The sequence below is a fragment of the Microcaecilia unicolor genome, chromosome 5 (genome assembly GCF_901765095.1).
Source record: "Microcaecilia unicolor chromosome 5, aMicUni1.1, whole genome shotgun sequence".
NCBI lineage: Eukaryota > Metazoa > Chordata > Amphibia > Gymnophiona > Siphonopidae > Microcaecilia > Microcaecilia unicolor.
Genome location: NC_044035.1, coordinates 150,980,255 through 151,000,923, shown reverse-complemented (window position 1 = coordinate 151,000,923; position 20,669 = coordinate 150,980,255). Strand labels below are relative to the sequence as shown.

At 47.2% G+C, this 20,669-nt stretch overlaps 1 protein-coding gene across 2 annotated transcripts in view; it reads left to right on the top strand.

Moving 5' to 3' along the window:
• Positions 1-20,669, top strand: part of PSAP (prosaposin) — a 210,055-nt gene that overhangs the window by 62,352 nt on the left and 127,034 nt on the right. Inside the window, exons 5-6 of one of the 2 annotated variants that reach the window (XM_030203420.1) lie at positions 18,732-18,787; positions 18,827-18,941. In XM_030203420.1, coding sequence (XP_030059280.1) covers positions 18,732-18,787; positions 18,827-18,941 — 171 coding nt within the window. Of the gene's footprint in view, positions 1-18,731; positions 18,942-20,669 lie in introns of both variants that reach the window. The other variant, XM_030203419.1, reaches the window with a different exon arrangement.

Here is a 20,669-nt window from a genome sequence, read left to right as displayed (position 1 = left end):
AGAAGGTTACCGATTGGAATTCAATGCCCCGGTGAGAGACGTGTTTTTGGAGTCCCGATGCGGTACTGCTGTCAAACGAGCGGCGGTAAAGGAGACCCTACAAGTCTTGTTGCACCTTGGGCGGTGATGCCTGTGCCTCCCGCAGAACATGGCTGCGGTCGTTATTTATTTTATTTATTTGTTGCATTTGTATCCCACGTTTTCCTACCTATTTGCAGGCTCACTGTGGCTTACAGTTTTCAACCATGGCTTACGCCATTCCAGAATACAGATACAATTGGTATTATAAAGAAAGCATGGATGACATAATAAACAATCAGGTAAAAAGAGAAAACGTTCAGATGGTATTACATATAGGACGTGGATGACATAGTAATAGTAAACAATCCGGTATAAGGAGAAAATATTCTAAATATTACGTAAGTGATGGTGCATTACAGTTCCTATTAGGAGTCGTTATGGTATGCCTTGTTAAAGAGGTGAGTCTTCAGTGCTTTGCGGAGGTTAATTAGGTTGTGAATTATTTTCAGGTTAAATGGTAAAGCATTCCACAGCTGTGAACTCGTGTATGAAAAACTGGATGCATGTATTAATCTGTATTTTAAACCTTTACAGCTGGGGAAGTGAAGATCCAGGAATGTGCGTGCTGATCTTTTAGCATTCCTGGGTGGTAAATCAATAAGGTCTAACGTAGGCCAGGGCATCTCCTTGAATTATTTTATGCACCAGAGTGCATACTTTGAACGTTATACGTTCTTTAACAGGAAGCCAGTGTAGCTTTTCTCTTAGGGGTTTGGCACTTTTGTATTTTGTTTTTCCATATACAAGTCTGGCTGCAGTGTTTTGGACTGTTTGAAGTTTTTTGATGATTTGTTCTTTACAGCCAGCAAGAAGTCCACTGCAGTAGTCTAAATGACTTAGTACCATTGATTGTACTAGATTACAAAAGATTCCCCTGGGGAAGAAAGGTTTTATTCTTTTGAGTGGAACATCTTCCTTGTTGTATTCTTCACATGGCTTTCAAGCGTGAGATTCCAATCAATGGTTACTCCAAGAATTTTCAAAGTGTTTGAAATGGGAAGGGTAAAGTTTGGTGTGGATAAAGTGGTGAAGTTATTTGTATTATATTGTGATGTAAGTACAAGACATTTACTCAATTTACCTTGTGATGCCGCAAAAAGGCGGGTGTTTTCGGCCCATTCTCGACTTGAAGGAAGTCAACAAGTCTCTGACAGTGCGGCATTTTCACATGGAAACCCTGCACTCCGTCATTGTGGCGGTACAGCCAGGAGAGTTCCTCACGTCTCTGGACCTAAAAGAAGCTTACTTGCACATACCTATTTGGCTCCCGCACCAACGGTTCCTCCGATTTGCGGTGTTGGGAAGACATTTCCAGTTTCGGGCCTTGCCTTTTGGCCTCGCCATAGCTCCCCGAACCTTTTCACAGGTAATGGTGGTAGTAGCTGCCTTTCTCAGGCGAGAGGGTATCCGGGTTCACCAGTACCTAGACGACTGGCTCATCAGAGCGGACTTGGCAAAAGAATCATCCTGTCCTAGCCAGAGTGGTCTCAGTACTGCAATCTCTGGGCTGGGTCGTCAATATACCCAAAAGTCACCTGACCCCCTCTCAATCTCTAGAATATTTGGGGTTCCGGTTCGATACGGCCTCGGGGTTTGTTTATCTACCCGACCAAAGGCGGTGCAAGCTTTATAATCAGGTCCGTCTGCTCCTGAGGATGCCTCGCCCACGAGCTTGGGACATTGTCCAGCTGTTGGGGTCGATGACGGCCACCTTAGAAGTGGTGCCATGGACGAGAGCGCATATGAGACCTCTGCAGATTGCCTTTTTCAACGATGGTCTCCGATGTCCCAGGATTATCAACGCAGACTCGCGTGGCTCCCTGCGGCCCGGCTCAGTATGGAGTGGTGCCTCTCAGACAGCATGCTGCGGCGAGGAATGCCGCTAGCGATTCCCAATTGGTGCCTGGTGGTAACGGATGCCAGGGAAGCTATGCCCATGGTCTGTGGGCACCCAAGGAAACGGGGTGGTCCATCAATCGCTTAGAACTGAGAGCGATATTTCAAGCGCTTCTGGCCTTTCACAAAACCCTGGAGGGTCAGAGTTCTGTCGGACAACACGACAGCAGTGGCCTACATAAATCGACAAGTCAGCACTCAGTGGAGAGCGCTGGCCGCGGAGGCCGCTCTAATTTGCCACTGGGCCGAGCTACATCTGCAGCTTCTGTCAGCAGCTCACATAGCAGGTCAGAGCAACGTGCAAGCCGATTTGCTAAGCAGGCATCAAATCGACCCAGCGGAGAGGGGACTGGCAGACGAAGTGTTCTTTCAGATCTGTGCCAAATGGGGAAAGCCCGTAATGGATCTTATGGCGTCAAGCACAAATGCCAAAGTCCTGTCCTTTTTCAGCAGACGGAGAGATCCTCACTCGGCGGGGTTGGATGCCTTGGCTCAACCCTGGCCTCTGGGCCTCCTGTATGTGTTCCCTCCTTGGCCCTTAATAGGGCGGCACCTCCTGTGAATTCGGCTACATTAAGGAGCAGTGATCCTCATTGCCCCGGATTGGCCCAGGCGGCCATGGTATGCGGACCTCCGGTGGATGCTGGTGGAGGTTCCCCTTCCTTTGCCTCTGGTTCCGAACCTGTTGACGCAGGACCCGGTGACCATAGAGGATCCATGCCGGTTTGGTCTTACGGCATGGCTATTGAGAGGGCGCAATTGAGAGACCAGGGCTATTCTAACAAGGTCATCTCCACTCTTGCAGGCCATAAGTGTTCCACTACCTTTGCCAATGCTCGGATCTGGTGCCAATTTGAGGCTTGGTGTGCTTCTAAAGCGATCACACCCATGCGGGCTTCTGTCTCGCCGATACTTGACTTTCTGCAGGATGGTTTACAAAAAGGCTTGGCCTATAATTCCCTGCATGTTCAAGTGGCAGCATTGTCATGCTTTCGGGGGAAGGTCGCTGGCCTCTTCCTGGTTTCACATCCGGACATTGCACGGTTTCTGAGAGGGGTGCTCCGGCCTCCCATGCGGGCTCCTTGCCCGGCCTGGAACCTGGGGCTAGTATTAAAGGCTCTTCAGTGTTCACCCTTCGAGCTGCTGAGGCGAGCTTCGGAGAAGGATGTGACTCTAAAGACGGTCTTTTTGGTGGCCATTGCATCGGCGAAGCGGGTATCTGAGCTCCAGGCGCTGTCCTGTCAAGACCCTTTTCTGCAATTCTCAGAGTCCGGAGTAACGGTACGTACTGTACCTTCCTTCATGCCTAAGGTGGTTTCAGCGTTTCACCTAAACCAGCCTATCTATATGCCCTCCTTTTACTAGGGAGGAGTTTCCAGAATCCTTTGGGCAGTTGCACCTCCTGGATGTGCGCCGGGCTCTGTTGCAGTATCTGCAGATGTCAAATGCTTTCAGGACCTCTGATCACCTTTTTGTATTGTTGTCAGGTCCTCGCAGAGAGTCTCCAGCGTCTAAAGCCACTATAGCCTGTTGGCTTAAGGAAGCCATATTTTCTGCATATCTGCTGTCTGGCCGGCCTCCGCCTGACGCCTTTAAGGCTCATTCCACAAGAGCAATTTCTTCCTCTTGGGCTGAAACTGGAGCACTCTCTCTTCAAGAGATATGTAGTGCAGCAACTTGGGCTTCTAAGCTTTCTTTTGCCCGACATTACAGGCTGGATGTGGCTGCCAGGAGGGACGCGCTTTTTAGAGCACAAGTGCTGGCGCGTGGTGTGGCTTGTTCCCGCCCCATCTAGGGATTGCTTTGATACATCCCATTCGTAATGGATTCATCTGCTGCTGATGACAAGGAAGGGAAAATTAGGTTCTTACCTTGGTAATTTTCTTTCCTTTAGTCACAGCAGATGAATCCCTGATCCCTCCCTGATTGACTCTGATTTGTGTTCAGTTTTTCCTGCAGACATGTTCCCTCATTGGGAGAAATTGGAAAATGTCTTCAGGATTTCTGTTCTACTACAGGAGGTTGAGTTCGTTCCTCCTTTGTGTTATTGCTCCTGTTCTGGGGCGTTCGTTCGCTGTGAGGAAAGTTCATGTTATGCTACTTTGCGGTTTAACACTGCTTTGGAAGCTTCAAAATACTGAGAGGCAGATGAAGCTAGCTGTCCTAGAGGCACTATGGTTTTCAGTTTTCTCTATCTCCCCCTGCTGGTAGGTGGACACAACCCATTCGTAATGGATTCATCTGCTGTGACTAAAGGAAAGAAAATTACCAAGGTAAGAACCTAATTTTCCCAAAGTATTCGTTCAAAGATATTTGTCACAGTAAAGCTACCATTATTTGAAAAACAAAATTCCACGGGGTACCATCTTCCTGTTAATGATGTCCCAGTAATATAGACGTTTGCTTGAGGAGCAATGTTGGAGGCCTATCACAAGTTCCATCCGAAACTGCAAACAATTGCCAAACTCAAGGAAACACTGCATATGATTTGGGATAATCTGCCACAGGGGACAGATCAGCAAAGCAGTTAAGAATGTCTCAAAACAATTTAAGGCCTGTGTTAAAAACTTGGGGTGAACACTTTGTGAAATTCTAACACATTGTTAATTGTATCGTTTGAATGATGTTATTTTACTGTGTGTTAGCTTGAACACTTCTAACGTGCAGAAATCACTAGGTAGTAAAAATAAAATGTCAGTAACATCAGCATAGCTTAAGATAATTAAATGTTGTTTAATAGTAATATGTAAGTATGATTCTCCGAGGCAGGGGCGTAACCACGGGCGAGCCTGGACGGGCCCAGGCCCACCCACTTTCCCTCCAGTCCCACCCATCCAAATCCTTCATCGCTGTCGCTGCCTTTTCTCCCGTGGCTTCGGGGAACGGCCACCCGGGAGGCAGCGATCAGCGTTACCTGTCAGTGCCTGCCCTAAAATTGTGCTTCTCTTCTCCCCAGGCTTCGCCCCGCTCCTCTCTGCCGCGTCCATCCGGCCCTACTAAACAGGAAGTGCATCAGAGGGCCGGATAGACGCGGCAGAGAGGAGCGGAGCTGCCTGTTTGAATAGCAGTGCAGCGCTGCGCGACGAGCGAAGAAAAGAGTGGGGCGAAGCCTGGGGAGAAGAGAAGCACAATTTTAGGGCAGGCACTGACAGGTAACGCTGATCGCTGCCTACCGGGCGGCCGTTCCCCGAAGCCGCGGGAGAAAAGGCAGCGACAGCGATGAAGGATTTGTATGGGCGGACCTGGAAGAGAAAGTGCTGGATTTGTGGTTGGTTGGTTGGGGGGGGAGAGGGAAGGGATACTTTTGCCAGAGACACAGAGAGGCATATTTTCAAAGCACTTAGCCTTCAAATGTTCCATAGGAGGAAGGGACTGGAGGGAAGGGAGAGAGCTGCTGGACATGGGAGGAAGAGAAGGAAGGGACGATGGAAGGGGGAGAGCTGCTGAAGGAAGGGGAGGAGGGGACTGAATGGAAGGGAGAGAGCTGCTGGACATGGGAGGGAGAGGAGGAAGGGGCTGGAGAGCTGCTGGACAAGCTAGGAAGAGGAAGAAGGGACTGGAGGAAAGGGGGAGAGCTCCTGGACATGGGAGGAAAACTGGAGGGAAGGGAGAGAACTGCTGGTACAGCACAAGGAGGGAGGGAAGGGAAACAGATACCAGACCAAGGAGATGAAGGAAAAGGGAATATTAAACCTACAGCTTGAGGGAGGCAGGAAATCAAGCAACCAAATCAGATGCTGGAAAGAGGAGGGAGTGAGAGGGAGAGAAGCTGGATGGGGTAGGGTCAGAGAGGGTAGAGATATATTGGCACTGGGGACAAAGAGAGGGGAGAAGATGGACAGAGTAATATAGGGACAAAGAGAAAAGGAGATACTAAACATGGAGGAAGATAGAGGTACAGAGATGGAAGAAGATGGAAGGATGGCAGAGAAAGAGGGAAAACGGATGGAAGGATGGCAGAGCAAGAGGGAAAACAGATGGGGAGAGAGACACTGGATGGAAGGATGGGGAGAGAAAGAGGGGAGATGGATGAAAGGATGCAGAGAAAGGGGAGAGACTGGAAGGATGTGGAGAGAGAAGGGACACTGAACAGAAAAGGGTAGAGAGATAGACACTGGTTAGAAAGAGGGAGAGAGACATTAGATGGAAGGATCAGGAGAGCGGGTAGATGGGTAGAAGGATGGGGAGAGAAAGAGGGAAGACGCTGGATAGAAGGGTAGGGAGAAAGAGGTGACACAATGGAAGGATGCAGAAAGAAAGAGGGGAGACTATTGGAAGGATGGGGAGAGAAAGAGGAGAGCTGCTGCATGGAAAGGGGGAGTAGTGAAAGATTGGAGAATAAGAGGAAGGGCATGGGGAGAACAAGGGTGAGAAAAAGATGAAAAGCCATAAGTAGATGAAGGAAATTAAAGAATGGATAGTAAGAATGAATTAAATCTGGACACAGAGAGAGGCAGAAAAATATTGAAGAAAGCAAAGAAAAAGGAGAGAAAAATGACAAATGGCCAGGAAACCCTGGCAGAAGAATTAAGCGAAAATGAAGGAAAGCAGAATCTAGAGACTGGGAGCAACACAATGAGAAAAAGTAAATGGCCATACAACAAAGGTAAAGAAAATAATTTTATTTTAATTTAGGATAAAGTAATATGGTGTTAATAAAGTTTCAGAGACCAATACTTCCTTCCTTAGGTCAGGAGAGGATACCGTAACAGCATTATACTGACCTGAGGCAGGAGGTTTTGGCCTCTGAAAGCTCACTGAAAAGGATTAGGCTATTAAATAAATTGTCTGAAATTGGATGCACTGAAAAGCAGCACTCACCCTGTGTGACAAATGCATCTGAGTGTGACTAAATTTTGCTGGGGGGGGGGGAGGGTAGAGAGAAAATTTTGTGCCCACCCACTTTGGGTTCAGGCCCACCCAAAATTGGCAGTCTGGCTGCGCCACTGCTCCGAGGACAAGCAGGTTGCTTGTTCTTACATGTGGGTTGGCGTCCACAGCGGCCAAAGGAACGGAGATTTTTTCTAGTAAAATCTAAAGAGCTTTGTGACAGCCAGCAAAGTGCAGGACAGACGCACTGCGCATGCGTGGCCATCTTCACGCCTCAGTTTTTTCTTTTCCACGGTGGAGTGTGGCTGCATGTCGGTCTCTCTCTCTCAGGTCCCAGGAAAAACTTAGGCGCCTTTTCGTGTGTTCTCTATCGCTTTCTTTTTGTTTCACGTCACCCTTTTTTCTTTTTTTATTTCTAGTTTAAAAAATAAAAGAGAGAGGAAACCCTTTTTTTCCTTAGTTTTTATTTTTTTGGCCCTTGGTAAGTTTCCTTTCGTTTTCGTTGCAGCCTTCTTAGGCCCGCCCGTCCACAGTTCCCTTTTTTGTGCCCTTGGTTGGCACAATCGAGCCGTTTGATTTCGCCGCTGTGATTTTTTCCGCTGATGTCATTGAAGCTTCCCAGCAGCTTCAAGAAGTGTGCTCGGTGCCAGTGGTCGATCTCGGGCACTGATTTGCACTCCTGGTGCATCCAGTGCCTTGGGGGGGCGGGGGTGTCACGTGATGCAGTGAGCGGCGGTGGACGTGTGATACATCGCTGGTTCCGTAGCCCGCATCTAACCCGAGTTTTGCAGCGCCCTATGCCCCCGTAAGAAGCACATAACGAAGTGTCAACCTAGCAAGAGTGTATGGACCACATCTTGGTACAACAGAAAATGTCGGTGGCCGCAAAAACGACGAAGCGCAAAGATGAAAGGCTCTGAGGAGCAGAAAACAAAATGGCACCGACTTCGCCGCCTGTGTCCCCACCCCAGGCACCAGCAGACTCAATTCTGACAGAACTCACCGAAGCGGTCCTGCGAGCGTTGGACTTGCACTTCAGCCAACTATCGGAGCAGCTTACTGGGATCACAGCGCTCACCTCCGAGTTGACCCACCATACAGGTGAACTGGAAACGCGTGTCTTGGCGGTTGAGGATATACAACACGAACATGTGGCGAGCATAGAGAAACTGGAACGACTGACTATGGAATATCAACAGAAGCTGGACGACCTAGAGAACCGCTGCTTTAGAGACCTGGCTGCAGGCGCATTTTCTGGAGGCAGGCGAAGGAGGTGGGATACACCTGGACAGAGCACACAGGATAGGCCAAAAGCATCCTCGAGACACCAGATCCAGAGTGATCATAGCCAAGTTCCACCGCTACTCACAGCAGGCAGCGGTACTCCGACTTTACAAAAATAACAAGGAAGAAGCAAAGTACGAAGGAGGCACCATCAAAATATTTCAGGATTATGCAGCTCCACTGATGACACGGAGACGCGCATTCACACCGGCATGTGCACGATTAGTGGAGAAGAAACAAAGATTTATACTGCAATACCCGGCTACACTGAGGATACAAACGAGTAATGGATGGAAATCGTTTACATCCCTGGAACCAGCTCTGGAGTGGATAAATTCCTCTCTGAGGTGAAGTATCGATATCCAGTGCAAGCCAGTGCTTCAGGGTACGTACAGCGAAGAAGATCGCAAATAGTATGGACAGTGACAGTAGCAGATGGAAGAGGACTTTTGGAACTGCGAATAATATAAATCATACACAGAACATTAAGTAGACTGAAAATTGTTGAGGGGGGAAGAGGGGAAACTAATGTACTTGTTATCCGGGTTGGAGGTGGGTTTCCGGGTGCATTAAACGGACCTGCTTGCCAGTTTACAGGGCATGCCGGAGAGGGGAGTATAGAAGGGAGGAGGGGGGTGGGAAAGAGTAGACAGTCTTCACCAGGTATAAAAGAACAATATAAAGTGAAATGTATATGTTTAACCAACAAAAGAAGATTTAAAATCGAAGGGTGAAGGGTCATGGCTGGGAGACACGGAACCTTGAACACTGCCAGAATCATTGCCCTCGCCCCCCCCCCCCCCCCATACAGGGAATAGTGGTTAGGCCCCCCCGCGATACGCTTGGTATCTTGGAATGTATCCAGGATAACTTCTCCGGTGAAGCGGACCAAGATATCAGCTTATCTTAAAAAAACACACCGCGTCAATTGCATGTCTGCAGGAGACCAAGCTAACTGTTGTGGAGCATCAGAAACTGAGACAACAAGTGGAGACTGCCACTTTTCATCGGCGGAGGGCCGCAGGGGGGAATGGCAATTCTCATAAAGAGGGGCTTCCCTGGTGTATCACGCACGGTAGAAAAAGACAAGGCGGGAAGGTACATTTTGGCTCATTTGAACTACATGGGGCAGGAATATTATCTGTGTGGTATATACGGACCCAACACACGAGACCTGAATTTCTTTCCCACATTAGTCAGATTAGGACTAAAATATGACTCAGCCCCGTGGATAATGATGGGAGATTTCAACCAGGTTCTTAGATCACGGACTAGATCGGTCGTCAGCTACGGCTTGGGGGACCTTGGGCAAAGGTACAGGGTTAGTCTACTTATGTAAAATGCTAGACTTGGTAGACCCTTGGCGCCTCCAGCACCCTACGCAACGGGACTATACCTACTTATCCAAGGTACATCGGACCTGGTCCCGCATAGATTACATCTTGATGACGACAACTCTGTTCTCAGCAGTACACTCAGCAGTGGTGGGATCGATGGCAGTATCTGACCACACATTGAGTGGATATGGTAATGGGACCTCCTTTGGAGCAGCACAAACACTGGAGATTCCTGGCATACCTGGCGGGAGACCAGGACTTCCACACTTTTTTTTTTTTTTTAGAACAGAAATGGGAACATTATGTAGACGTGAACAACAAACACCAAGACTCACCTGGGTTATTCTGGGAAACGTTGAAGGCGGTGATGAGAGGTGAAATAATTAGTTATGTGGTAGGCAAAAACAAACGGATAGCACAGGAAATTATGCAATTAGAGCGTCAATATACACACTCAAAACGAAAACACCAGCAGAATCCAACTCAAATCCATTACGAGCAAATGATGGCAAATTTAGCAGGCCTAAACACACTGATTCACGAACGGACCAAAAAATACCTCTTTCAAAGGCGTTTTCAATATTTTAAGTTTTGGTAATTGGAATGGGAAACTACTAGCAAGAATGGCGCGGGTATGGACAGAAAAAACATTTGTCCACACCTTAAAAACTACAGATGGAACTAGGAAACATAGGCTGCTAGAAATACTGCAACTATTCCAAGATTATTTCTCTGGGGTGTTCGGGGCGGAATCGGAATCAGTGGGACCGGTGCTTAATGACTATTTGGAGGACTCTGGGATCCCACGCCTATCACAAGAAATGAGTGGACAACTCAGTGCCCCGTTACGCGCTCAGAAAGTGCAACAGGTTATTAAATGCCTTTCAGGGGGCACAAGCCCAGGGGCAGATGGGTTTTCCACAGAATATTACAAAATGATGGGGCACCCGGCGAGTGCACCCTTAACAAAATATTTTGAAGAGGCAGTAGAGCGAGGAATACTACCCCCAAGAACGAATGAGGCACTCATCACCTTGATACCCAAACCAGGTAAATCTCTGGATGCACTAGAGGCGTATAGACCAATCTCTTAATTAGATTTAAAAATACTAGCCAGAGTATTAGCAGACAGGCTAGCAAAACACCTCCCACACTTGGTGGGCGACCATCAAATGGGGTTTGTGAGAGGACAGCATCCGGGCCTTAATGTCCGTCGAGCCCTGCTGGCCTTGGCATATAGTCAAGGCAAGGGGGGAACCCCTACTATTGGTAAGCCTGGATGCAGAAAAAGCCTTCGACAAGGTACGCTGGGGATACCTCTTTGGGGTGCTAAAATATGTGGGATTGGAGGGATGGTATCTCAGAGCGGTGTCAACACTCTATACAGAGCCAACAGCCCGTATAGTGGTGAACAACATGATATCCCCGGCTTTCCCAGTGCAGAGAGGCAAGAGACAGGGATGTGGAGGAGTGGCCTAGTGGTTAGGGTGGTGGACTTTGGTCCTGAGGAACTGAGTTTGATTCCCACTTCAGGCACAGGCAGCTCCTTGTGACTCTGGGCAAGTCACTTAACCCTCCATTGCCTCATGTAAGCCGCACTGAGCCTGCCATGAGTGGGGGAGCGCGGGGTACAAATGTAACAAAAAAAAATGCCCATTGTCCCCCCTACTCTTTTTGTTATATATAGAACCTTTCTTATGTACAGTGGGGAACAACACAGAGATCTCTGTGGTGGCAATCCCACGACTGCAGACAAAAGTACTAGCCTTCGCAGATGATATACTACTCACTCCCACAAAGTTCGTTGCAAAACCTCCTGGAAGCAGTGGAAGAATTTGGTTACCATTCGGGTTTTAAACTAAATAGTCAAAAGTCAGTAGCTTTACCAACCCAATCGGCAATAAAACCCCAGTGGGTAGGTCCATTCCCCCTACAGTGGGGCGAAGACAAAATCAAATATTTGGGAATTTACATATCACCACAGCTGAATCAAATACATAAAATCAATTTGAAACCACTGCGGGAGACTACAAAGGCAGCATTGTCGATGTGGCAAAAGCTGCCCCTGGCATTGTGGGGGAGAGTGGCTATATACAATATGATTATAGTACCAAAATGGACGTATGTAGTACAGGTGTTGTCGCTATTTCTAACCTATAGAGATGAGTCAGACCTCCATGGACTACTTAAACAATTTTTTATGGGACTGAAGAAGGGCCCGAGTATCATTACAACAAGCGTATTTGCCCAGAGACAAGGGTGGTTTGGGGGTCATCAGTGTCAAATGGATATCAATAGCGGGATGCATGCGACATATAGCAGACTGGATCTGAGGGACTACATACTTCACACATTCGTAAGCTGAGTGTACGATGTTGGGTGACACACACTTTAGTTACTGGCTACATGCAGGGCCGGGGAAAGTGAAAAGGCCAAAACACACAGAATTCTTGTTCATACCACTGCAGAAGGCCTGGAAATGGATTTGTAAGTTGTACAAACTTAACCCCATGGTTTTACCACTTTTACCCCTTGGTGGCAATGTGGACTTCCCAGTAGGAAGTTCATCAATTACATTCACCAAGTGGAGGGCAGCAGGCATATACTTTTTGTTTCAGGTTATGCGGGAGGATGGGACACTGCAGCCCAGAGAGGTGTTGCAGGGGCGCCAAGGGTTAGAGATAGGGGACTTCCTGGCCTATAATCAGTTACAGCACTATATGTGCGGTCTCTCCCCAGGTCTTCCCTCGAATCAAAAGTGCGTGAACAAATGACAGAAATTTTTGACTTGGAAGCGCAGAGAGTAGTCCCCCTAAAGTATTATCACACCCAGATAAGAGAGGCAATGCAGACAGTACAGTATCAGAAATTGGCACAGGAGTGGTCAGGGGAATTGGGATACCACATCGGAGAGGCCGTAGTACTGTCTTGCTTGCAGACTTGCTGTAAAGTGTTTGGGAGCGTGGACATATGGGAAACACAATATAAATTTCTCTGTGACTCTTTATTTCCCCACATGGAGCGTTCCGTGCCACTTTATGACCAAAAGATGATTGCCCAAGGTGTACGGGGCGAGGAGCGCATCTGGGCCATATGTTCTGGCATTGTCCACTGGTATTAGCTTTCTGGTCATTTAGTATATACACAGGTCTCCAAGATGTGGGCGATATAGTGGAAAAGACATCCGGGTTAAGCATTGTAAAGAGTTTTCCTTTTGTCTATTTGATTGTTGTCATCAATAAAAAGTTTACAAAAAAAAATGAGGATGAGCCCAGGACTGAGATGCTCGAGGTCCTTGAATATCCTTCGCCACCTAAGGAGTCATCCACTGCCCCTCTGCATAATATCCTTGGCAGCTGAAGGCGTGTCGTAAATTCCTGTCCAGGGGTATTTACAATACTTTTGATGTTTCATCCAGATCCGCTGCTCAAGGTATAGTGATGCGCAGACTCTCATGACTGCGTGCCTCTGACCTGGACAATCGGATCCAGCAGCGACTTGCAGGTGTTCCTTGCTGGAGGGATAATATTTTTGGCGAGAAGATCGAGCAGGTGGTAGAGCAGCTCCACCAGCGGGAAACCGCACTTGACAAACTCTCCCACCGGGCGCCTTCAGCATCTACCTCAACAGGTAGACGGTTTTTCCGGGGAAGGAGGACTGCTCCCTATGCTTACAACAAGCGTAGGTACAATCCATCTTCCCGACAGCCTTCTCAGGCTCAGCCCCAGCGCGTTCATTCGCGTCAACAGCGTGCGCCCAGACAGGCCCTTGCAGCTCCCCAGCAAAAGCAAGAGACGGGCTTTTGACTGACTCCAGCTGAGCATAGCCGCCATAAACGTACCTGTGCTGGACGATCTGCCAGTCAGAGGGAGGTTAAAATTTTTTCACCAAAGGTGGCCTCTCATAACCTCCGACCGGTGGGTTCTTCAAATAGTCCAGTTAGGGTACTGCCTCAATTTGATCTCCAGACCTCCAAATTGTCCACTGGGAGGTCAGTCCTTCAGATTCCAGCACAGGCAGGTACTTGCAGAGGAACTCTCTGCCCTTCTCAGCGCCAATGCGGTTGAGCCTGTTCACCAGGGCAAGAAGGGCTGGGATTCTATTCCAGGTACTTCCTTGTGAAAAAGAAAACAGGGGGATGTGTCCCATCCTAGACCTAAGGGCCCTGAACAAATATCTGGTCTGAGAAAAGTTCAGGATGGTTTCCCTGGGCACCCTGCTTCCCATGATTCAGAAAAACGATTGGCTATGCTCTCTGGGCTTAAAGGATGCTTACACTCATATTCCGATACTTCCACCTCGCAGGAAGTATTCCATCCGGGAACACAGCACTTCCAGTATTGTGTGCTACCCTTTGGTCTTGCTCTGCGCCCAGGGTTTTTACAAAATGCCTAGCAGTAGTTGCAGCGTTGCTACGCAGACTGGGAGTACACGTGTTCCCTTATCGCGACGATTGGCTGGTGAAGAACACCTCAGAGGCAGGAGCTCTGCAGGCCATGCAGATGACTGTTCGACTCTTGGAGCTACTAGGGTTTGTTATCAATTACCCTAAGTCCCACCTTCTTCCAGTCCAACAACTAGAATTCATAGGAGCTCTGCTGGACTCTGACAGCTCGGTCTTATCATCCCGAGATGAGGGCAGACAACTTTGTCTCTTGTTTCCATGGCCAGAGCTTCTCAGGGGATCACAGCTCGGCAGATGTTGAGACTGCTAGGCCATATGGCCTCCACAGTCCATGTGACGCCCATGGCCTGCCTTAATATGAGATCTGCTCAGTGGACCCTAGCTTCCCAGTGGTATCAAGCTGCGGGGAATCTAGAGGATGTGATCCAGCTGTCCACCGATTTTTTACGATTCCCTTTAGTGGTGGATAATTCAATCCAATTTGATCTTGGGACGTCCCTTCCAAATTCCTCAGCCTCAAAAAGTGCTGACCACGGATGCATCTCTCCTGGGGTGGGGGGGGGGGGGGGGGGGGGGCTCATGTAGATGGGCTCCACACTCAGGGAGCTTGGTCCTCCAGGAATCAGGTCTTCAGATCAATCTCCTGGAGCTGCGAGCGATCTGGAGTGCTCTAAAGGCTTTCAGAGATCGACTGTCCAGTCAAATTATTCAAATTCAGACGGACAACCAGGTTGCCATGTACTACGTCAACAAGCAGGGAGGCACTGGATCTCGCCCTCTGTGTCGGGAAGCCGTCCAGATGTGGCTTTGTGCTCGCCGTCACGGCATGTTTCACCAAGCCACGTATCTGGCAGGCATAAACAACAGTCTGGCCGACAGATTGAGCAGGATAATGCAACCTCACGAGTGGTCGCTCAGCTCGGGCGTGGTACGCAAGATCTTCCGGGTGTGGGGCTCCCCCTTGGTGGATCTTTTTGCCACTCAGCTCATATCACAAGGTCCCTCAGTTCTGTTCCAGACTTCAGGCCCACGGCAGACTAGCGTCAGATGCCTTTCTCCTTCATTGGGGGACAGGCCTTCTGTATTGCTGAAACTGCAGCAAGACCACGGAACCATGATTTTGATCGCACCCTTTTGGCCGCATCAGATTTGGTTCCCTCTTCTTCTGGAGTTGTCCTCTAAAGAACCCTGGAGATTAGAGTGTTTTCCAACCCTCATCACTCAGAATGAAGGGGCGCTTCTACATCCCAACCTCCAGTCTCTGGCTCTCACGGCCTGGATGTTGAGAGTGTAGATTTCGCCTCCTTAGGTCTTTCTGAGGGTGTCTCCCGAGTCTTGCTTGCTTCCAGGAAAGATTCCACGAAGAGATGTTACTCTTTTAAATGGAGGAGGTTTGCCGTCTGGCGTGACAGCAAGGCCCTAGATCCTCGCTCTTGTCCTACACAGACCCTACTTGAATACATTCTACACTTGTCAGAGTCTGGTCTCAAGACCAACTCTGTAAGAGTCCATCTTAGTGCAATTAGTACTTTCCATTATCGTGTAGACGGTAAGCCTATCTCTGGACAGCCTTTAGTTGTTCGCTTCATGAGGGGTTTGCTTTTATCAAAGCCCCCTGTCAAACCTCCACCAGTGTCATGGGATCTCAACGTCATCCTCACCCAGCTGATGAAACCTCCTTTTGAGTCACTGGATTCCTGCCATCTGAAGTACTTGACCTGGAAGGTCATTTTCTTGGTGGCTGTTACTTCAGCGCGTAGAGTCAGTGAGCTCCAAGCCTTAGTAGCCCATGCTCCTTATACTAAATTTCATCATAACAGAGTAGTCCTCCGTACGCACCCTAAGTTCTTGCCGAAAGTGGTGTCGGAGTTCCATCTGAACCAGTCAGTTGTCTTGCCAACATTCTTTCCCCGTCCTCATACCCGCCCTGCTGAACGTCAGTTGCATACATTGGACTGCAAGAGAGCATTGGCCTTCTATGTGGAGCGGACAAGCTCCTTCAGACAGTCTGCCCAAATGTTTGTTTCTTTTCATCCCAACAGGAAGGGAGTCTCTGTCGGGGAAACGTACCATTTCCAATTGGCTAGCAGATTGCATTTCCTTCACTTATGCCCAAGCTGGGCTGACTCTTGAGGGTCATGTCACGGCTCATAGTGTTCAAGCCATGGCAGCGTCAGTGGCCCACTTGAAGTCAGCCACTATTGAAGAGATTTGCAAGGCTGACTTCAGTCCACACATTCACATCTCATTACTGCCTTCAGCAGGATTTCCAACGTGACAGTCTGTTCGGGCAGTCGGTGCTGCAGAATCTGTTTGGAGTCTAGAATCCAACTCTTCCCCCCTAGGCCCATCTTTTGTTCTGTTCCAGGCTGCACACTCAGCTGTTTCTTCGTAGGTCAATCTCTGTTATGTCCTTGCCGTTGCGAGGCCCAATTGACCTTATTTCTTGTTTTGAGTGAGCCTGGGGGCTAGGGATACCCCACATGTGAGAACAAGCAGCCTGCTTGTCCTTGGAGAAAGCGAAGATACTTACCTGTAGCAGGTATTCTCCGAGGACAGCGGGCTGATTGTTCTCTGTTCTCAGCATCCCACCCACCTCCCCTTTGGAGTTGTTTTTATTCTTTGTTTGCTTTTGATATAACTGAGGTGGGAACGATCGCGCGCGGGCAGGAAGATGGCCGCACATGTGCAGTGCGTCTGTCCCGTGCTTTGCTGGCTGTCGCAAAGCTCTTTAGATTTTACTAGAAAAAAATTTCCGTTCCTTGGGCCGCTGTGGACGCCGACCCACATGTGAAAACAATCAGCCTGCTGTCCTCGGAGAATACCTGCTACAGGTAAGTATCTTCGCTGTACTACTTATTTCTATAGCACTACTATACATACGCAGCGCTGTACACTGAACATGTAAGATACAGTCCATGTTCGACAGAGCTTCAATCTAATCAAGATGGACAAATGGGATAAATAAGGGGTAAGGGAATTACTGAAGGCGGGAATTATAAAACAGACATGACTATATACGTAAAATTTCTTGTTGAAATTCAAACTGGTTGCTGAGAACAGCAGAAAGCTCTAGGGTTTTTTTTTTTTGCCTCATCCTGTATATATGAGACACATAACTTCATGAGGTACCCCCACCCTGCTATCTTGTTTCCCTGAAATCTAGGACCCTTGTTCATGAATGAACTATCGTCACCTGTGCTCTAATACGGAACTACACCATTCAGTTTAACACCCACTATGACTTCTCTTTCTGTATACATATGAACTGGGTTCAGTATAGTCCTCTCGTGGATTATGTTACCAGATCAGTCCTCTCTGCAGAAAATCCAGGATCATCAGACTTCTCTAGATGACTTAGAAACCAAGATGTCCCAATTATCATTTCACTAGTTAGTCACATAGCAGTGACACTTCCTTTTTCATGACAATTTTGTGAATGTCTGTCTTCTGTTACAATTTGTTTTTGTTTTCATTCTCTTCCTAGATAAACCCACAATGTCTCCTCTTTAACTTGTAAGCCCTACAGTTGCTAACATATTTATGTACTGTACCACTACTACTCTTTTCTTCCTTAAATTACTGAAGCTGTTGTGGCAGTACCCATAGGAGCCAGCTCTATGGGTACTTCAGCATCCCCAGTGTGGAGCAAACTCTTTGACTATGTCCAGGGAGGGCTAATTTCCATTGGGTATAGCACTCCCAATCATTTTGTAAAGTTGGCTCCTATGGTTATAGCCCTAAAAATCTCCAGATCTAGAGGCAGTCATAGAAGAGGTTGGCTTTAACATTCAATGTCCTATACTCTGGGAACTAGTACACTTAGCTTTCCAGTTGTTGCCTTCTCATTTCTTTACGTGTGTAATCTTGTGCTTGACTGAGGGTGTAGCTTAACCATCTCTGGTGATAATTTAAAGCAGCATTAGCCGTTCTGTTATGAGATATGCTTCACCCCTTTGAGTATCATTTTATTTTCTGTTTTATTGGGGAAACGGGTCATAGCAGTGGAGTTGAAATCTCAGGAAGGTCAGAACACAGTGATTCCATTGAGTTGTTTTAAAGCTGGCCTGAGATCCTATTTAAACCCCTGAGGTCCTCTCCTCACCTCACCTAAGATTACCTCAGGAGGATAAACCTTGGGACTTATCCCCGGTTAGTCAGCCTAAGGCTGTGAGCAGTCAGAGTAGGGTAAGTCCCCACACTGAAAAAACTGGTGGCCTACTCAAAAAAACTATGCAGGTAAGTAATCCCAAGAAGTGTTGTTCAAAATTTTAAATTTAATTAAAATGTATATCAGATATAAGCAATTAATTTGCTTTCCTGTGGAGGAAGTTGTGCACAGCAGAGCACTGAGTGACAAAGTTCCTATCGTGTCTTGATTCTCTCACTATAATGCATTTCCAGGCATCCACCAGCTTGTACTTTGTCCACACTCTCTGTCTCCCCTTAAAGCTATTTCACAAATACCTGCCCCCCCCACCCTTTATCACATACTATTTCAACCGCAATAAGTCACTTCTGCTATGTTTATGTTCCTTAGTTCTCTGTCAGCTCTTTACTCACCTATCTGCACATGTTTTCCCTAGAGGCCCAATACTGTCTGTGGAATGTCCACTGTTTACACAGCATGCTATGGTTCACACAGTTCACATCACCTCTTGTACTGGGACTATTTTCTGCAGCTGGATAGCCCTTGCAGTGACCATAGACTTTCCTCAATCCCCAACATTCCATTTCTTGCTTAGCTTTCCTTTTATGAAGTAAAACTAGAGACATACTCATTATTACACACTTAACACTTTCTTAACCGTGTGTAGGTTTCTGCACTAGAAGAGAAGACTACACATTATGAAATATTCATACCTGTGTTTGCTGCTCTTTCTCCACCCACCTCCTAGGATAACCCTACTGTGGTATGCAGTAGTCTTCATTTGTGCACATCGCTTCAGCAGCATCTGGCTTCAATGAAGCAGCATCAACAACTCCAGCATCAACAACTCCAGAGCAATGAGATACCTGAGGTGGACATGTCTCAAGTTATTTCCCCCTTCATTGCCAACGTGCCACTCCTCCTATACCCTCAGGAGAAGTCAGAGCAGGAATTGCAAGTAAGTCTGTTTGTGCTCCCTGTTTGTCAATTATCTGCTGGCAGATTGCACCTGATCTAGGTTTTTGGGTTTCGAAAGGCGCCCTGTGTTGCATACCAGGCTAACGTTTAACCCTTGCAACATTCATTCTTTTTCCCAATTCATTTAGTTGCTAGACTGTTTTTATGTGTATTTTTTAACATTGCCCTTTTGATAACTGCATGACAGCTCTTCAGAATTAGTCAATGATCAAATATTGTCTGTGAATTGTCAGTTCCAAAGCAGGGTTGAGGCACTATATATCAATCTGAGCATGGGGGCCAATGTATTAAACATTTCTATGCTTTTTTTATATTAGTGAGCTCTGTAGTAAGGTCTATCCATGCTACTTCAGCATGCATATTAAGATGCTGTTGTGAGTACACTAATTAGCATGTCAGCATATGCAAATAAAGTCGTATGGAAACACCATAATATTTACCTAGCTCATACTAAAATGTTGAACATACCAAGTGCTCACCAATGGCAGATTAATACTTACCTCAGAATGGGTGATTGTGACAAAATGCCTAGTCACCTGCCTGGGGCTAACCCTATGGCCATATGGAGGGTCTGTCCCCAGCACAGCTCAGGGTCTGCCTGCACCTGCTGCTTGTGCTCTACACTAGCACCCTCCACCCCACGACTGGGTCTCATTTGCCTCTGGGCGAGTCTCCCACTCTCAGGTTATTCCCCGGTGATTTCTAGGTTACTGGGGCCACACTCTCGGGGGTCCCACAGTTCCCAGAAAGCACCCACAGACTAAAACGCAAACCACCAGTATTCTTAGTCCAGGACAGCAGAGTCAATAATCAGGTTTATTGTTGGAGTAGAACAGTGAACCATATAAAACAGATGGAAAAGAGCAGGCAATAATAGATAACTGAAAATGGATTGAATATGGATCAAATATAAAAGTATCTAAACATTTGTCTACTACTTAAATAGTACCTGGAGAGTTCATAACCTTTCAGCAGCTATATCTTGTTCCTGAAGTCTAACTTTCTCTTTCTACTCCCTTATCTGAAACTAACTAAAAAAAAAAATTGTCCTCGCAGCTTAAGCTAACAGCTTTTGACGGGAGGAAAATCTGGTCCCAAAATATTTCTTTATGGAGGATTTTTGTGTTCATTTTCTGGCCTGTTTTGCCAGTGTAGCTTTGTTCACATTTTATTTGTACTGAATGGTACATGCATGTTCTTTCTCCCAACACTGTACATATTCAGTGGAGGAAATGTGAAGAGGGATGGTGTAGTACTACTGCTCATTTGTGGAGCACTACTAGAAGTATGCAACACTGTACATAAACACACAAGCTTGACCATACTTACATCCAAGATGCACAGGACAAATAACTCAAATTTTATTTTTCTTTATGGGAATGATTAAAATATGAGCATTAAACAAGTGAGTCAAAAGCAACCTCAAAAAGGTGGGCTTTTGTATAGATAAGGGTTTTGATATTGTGTTCAGAAAGGGAGGGATGGACAAATTATGCTGCTGTATAGAGAGAAGAACAATAGGTTTCAATCAGGATATGTGCAGAGAAAGATGAGTCGAGGATGACCCTAGGGTTATGAGCTGAAGAGATGGGAAGGATGGCAGTGTTGTCCACTGAAACAGAGAATGGGGTAAAGATAATGTTCCGTTTCAGTTGGTGGTATCCAGGTCGAACAAGCAGGTTGAGACTTGGGTTTGGATTTCCAGTGA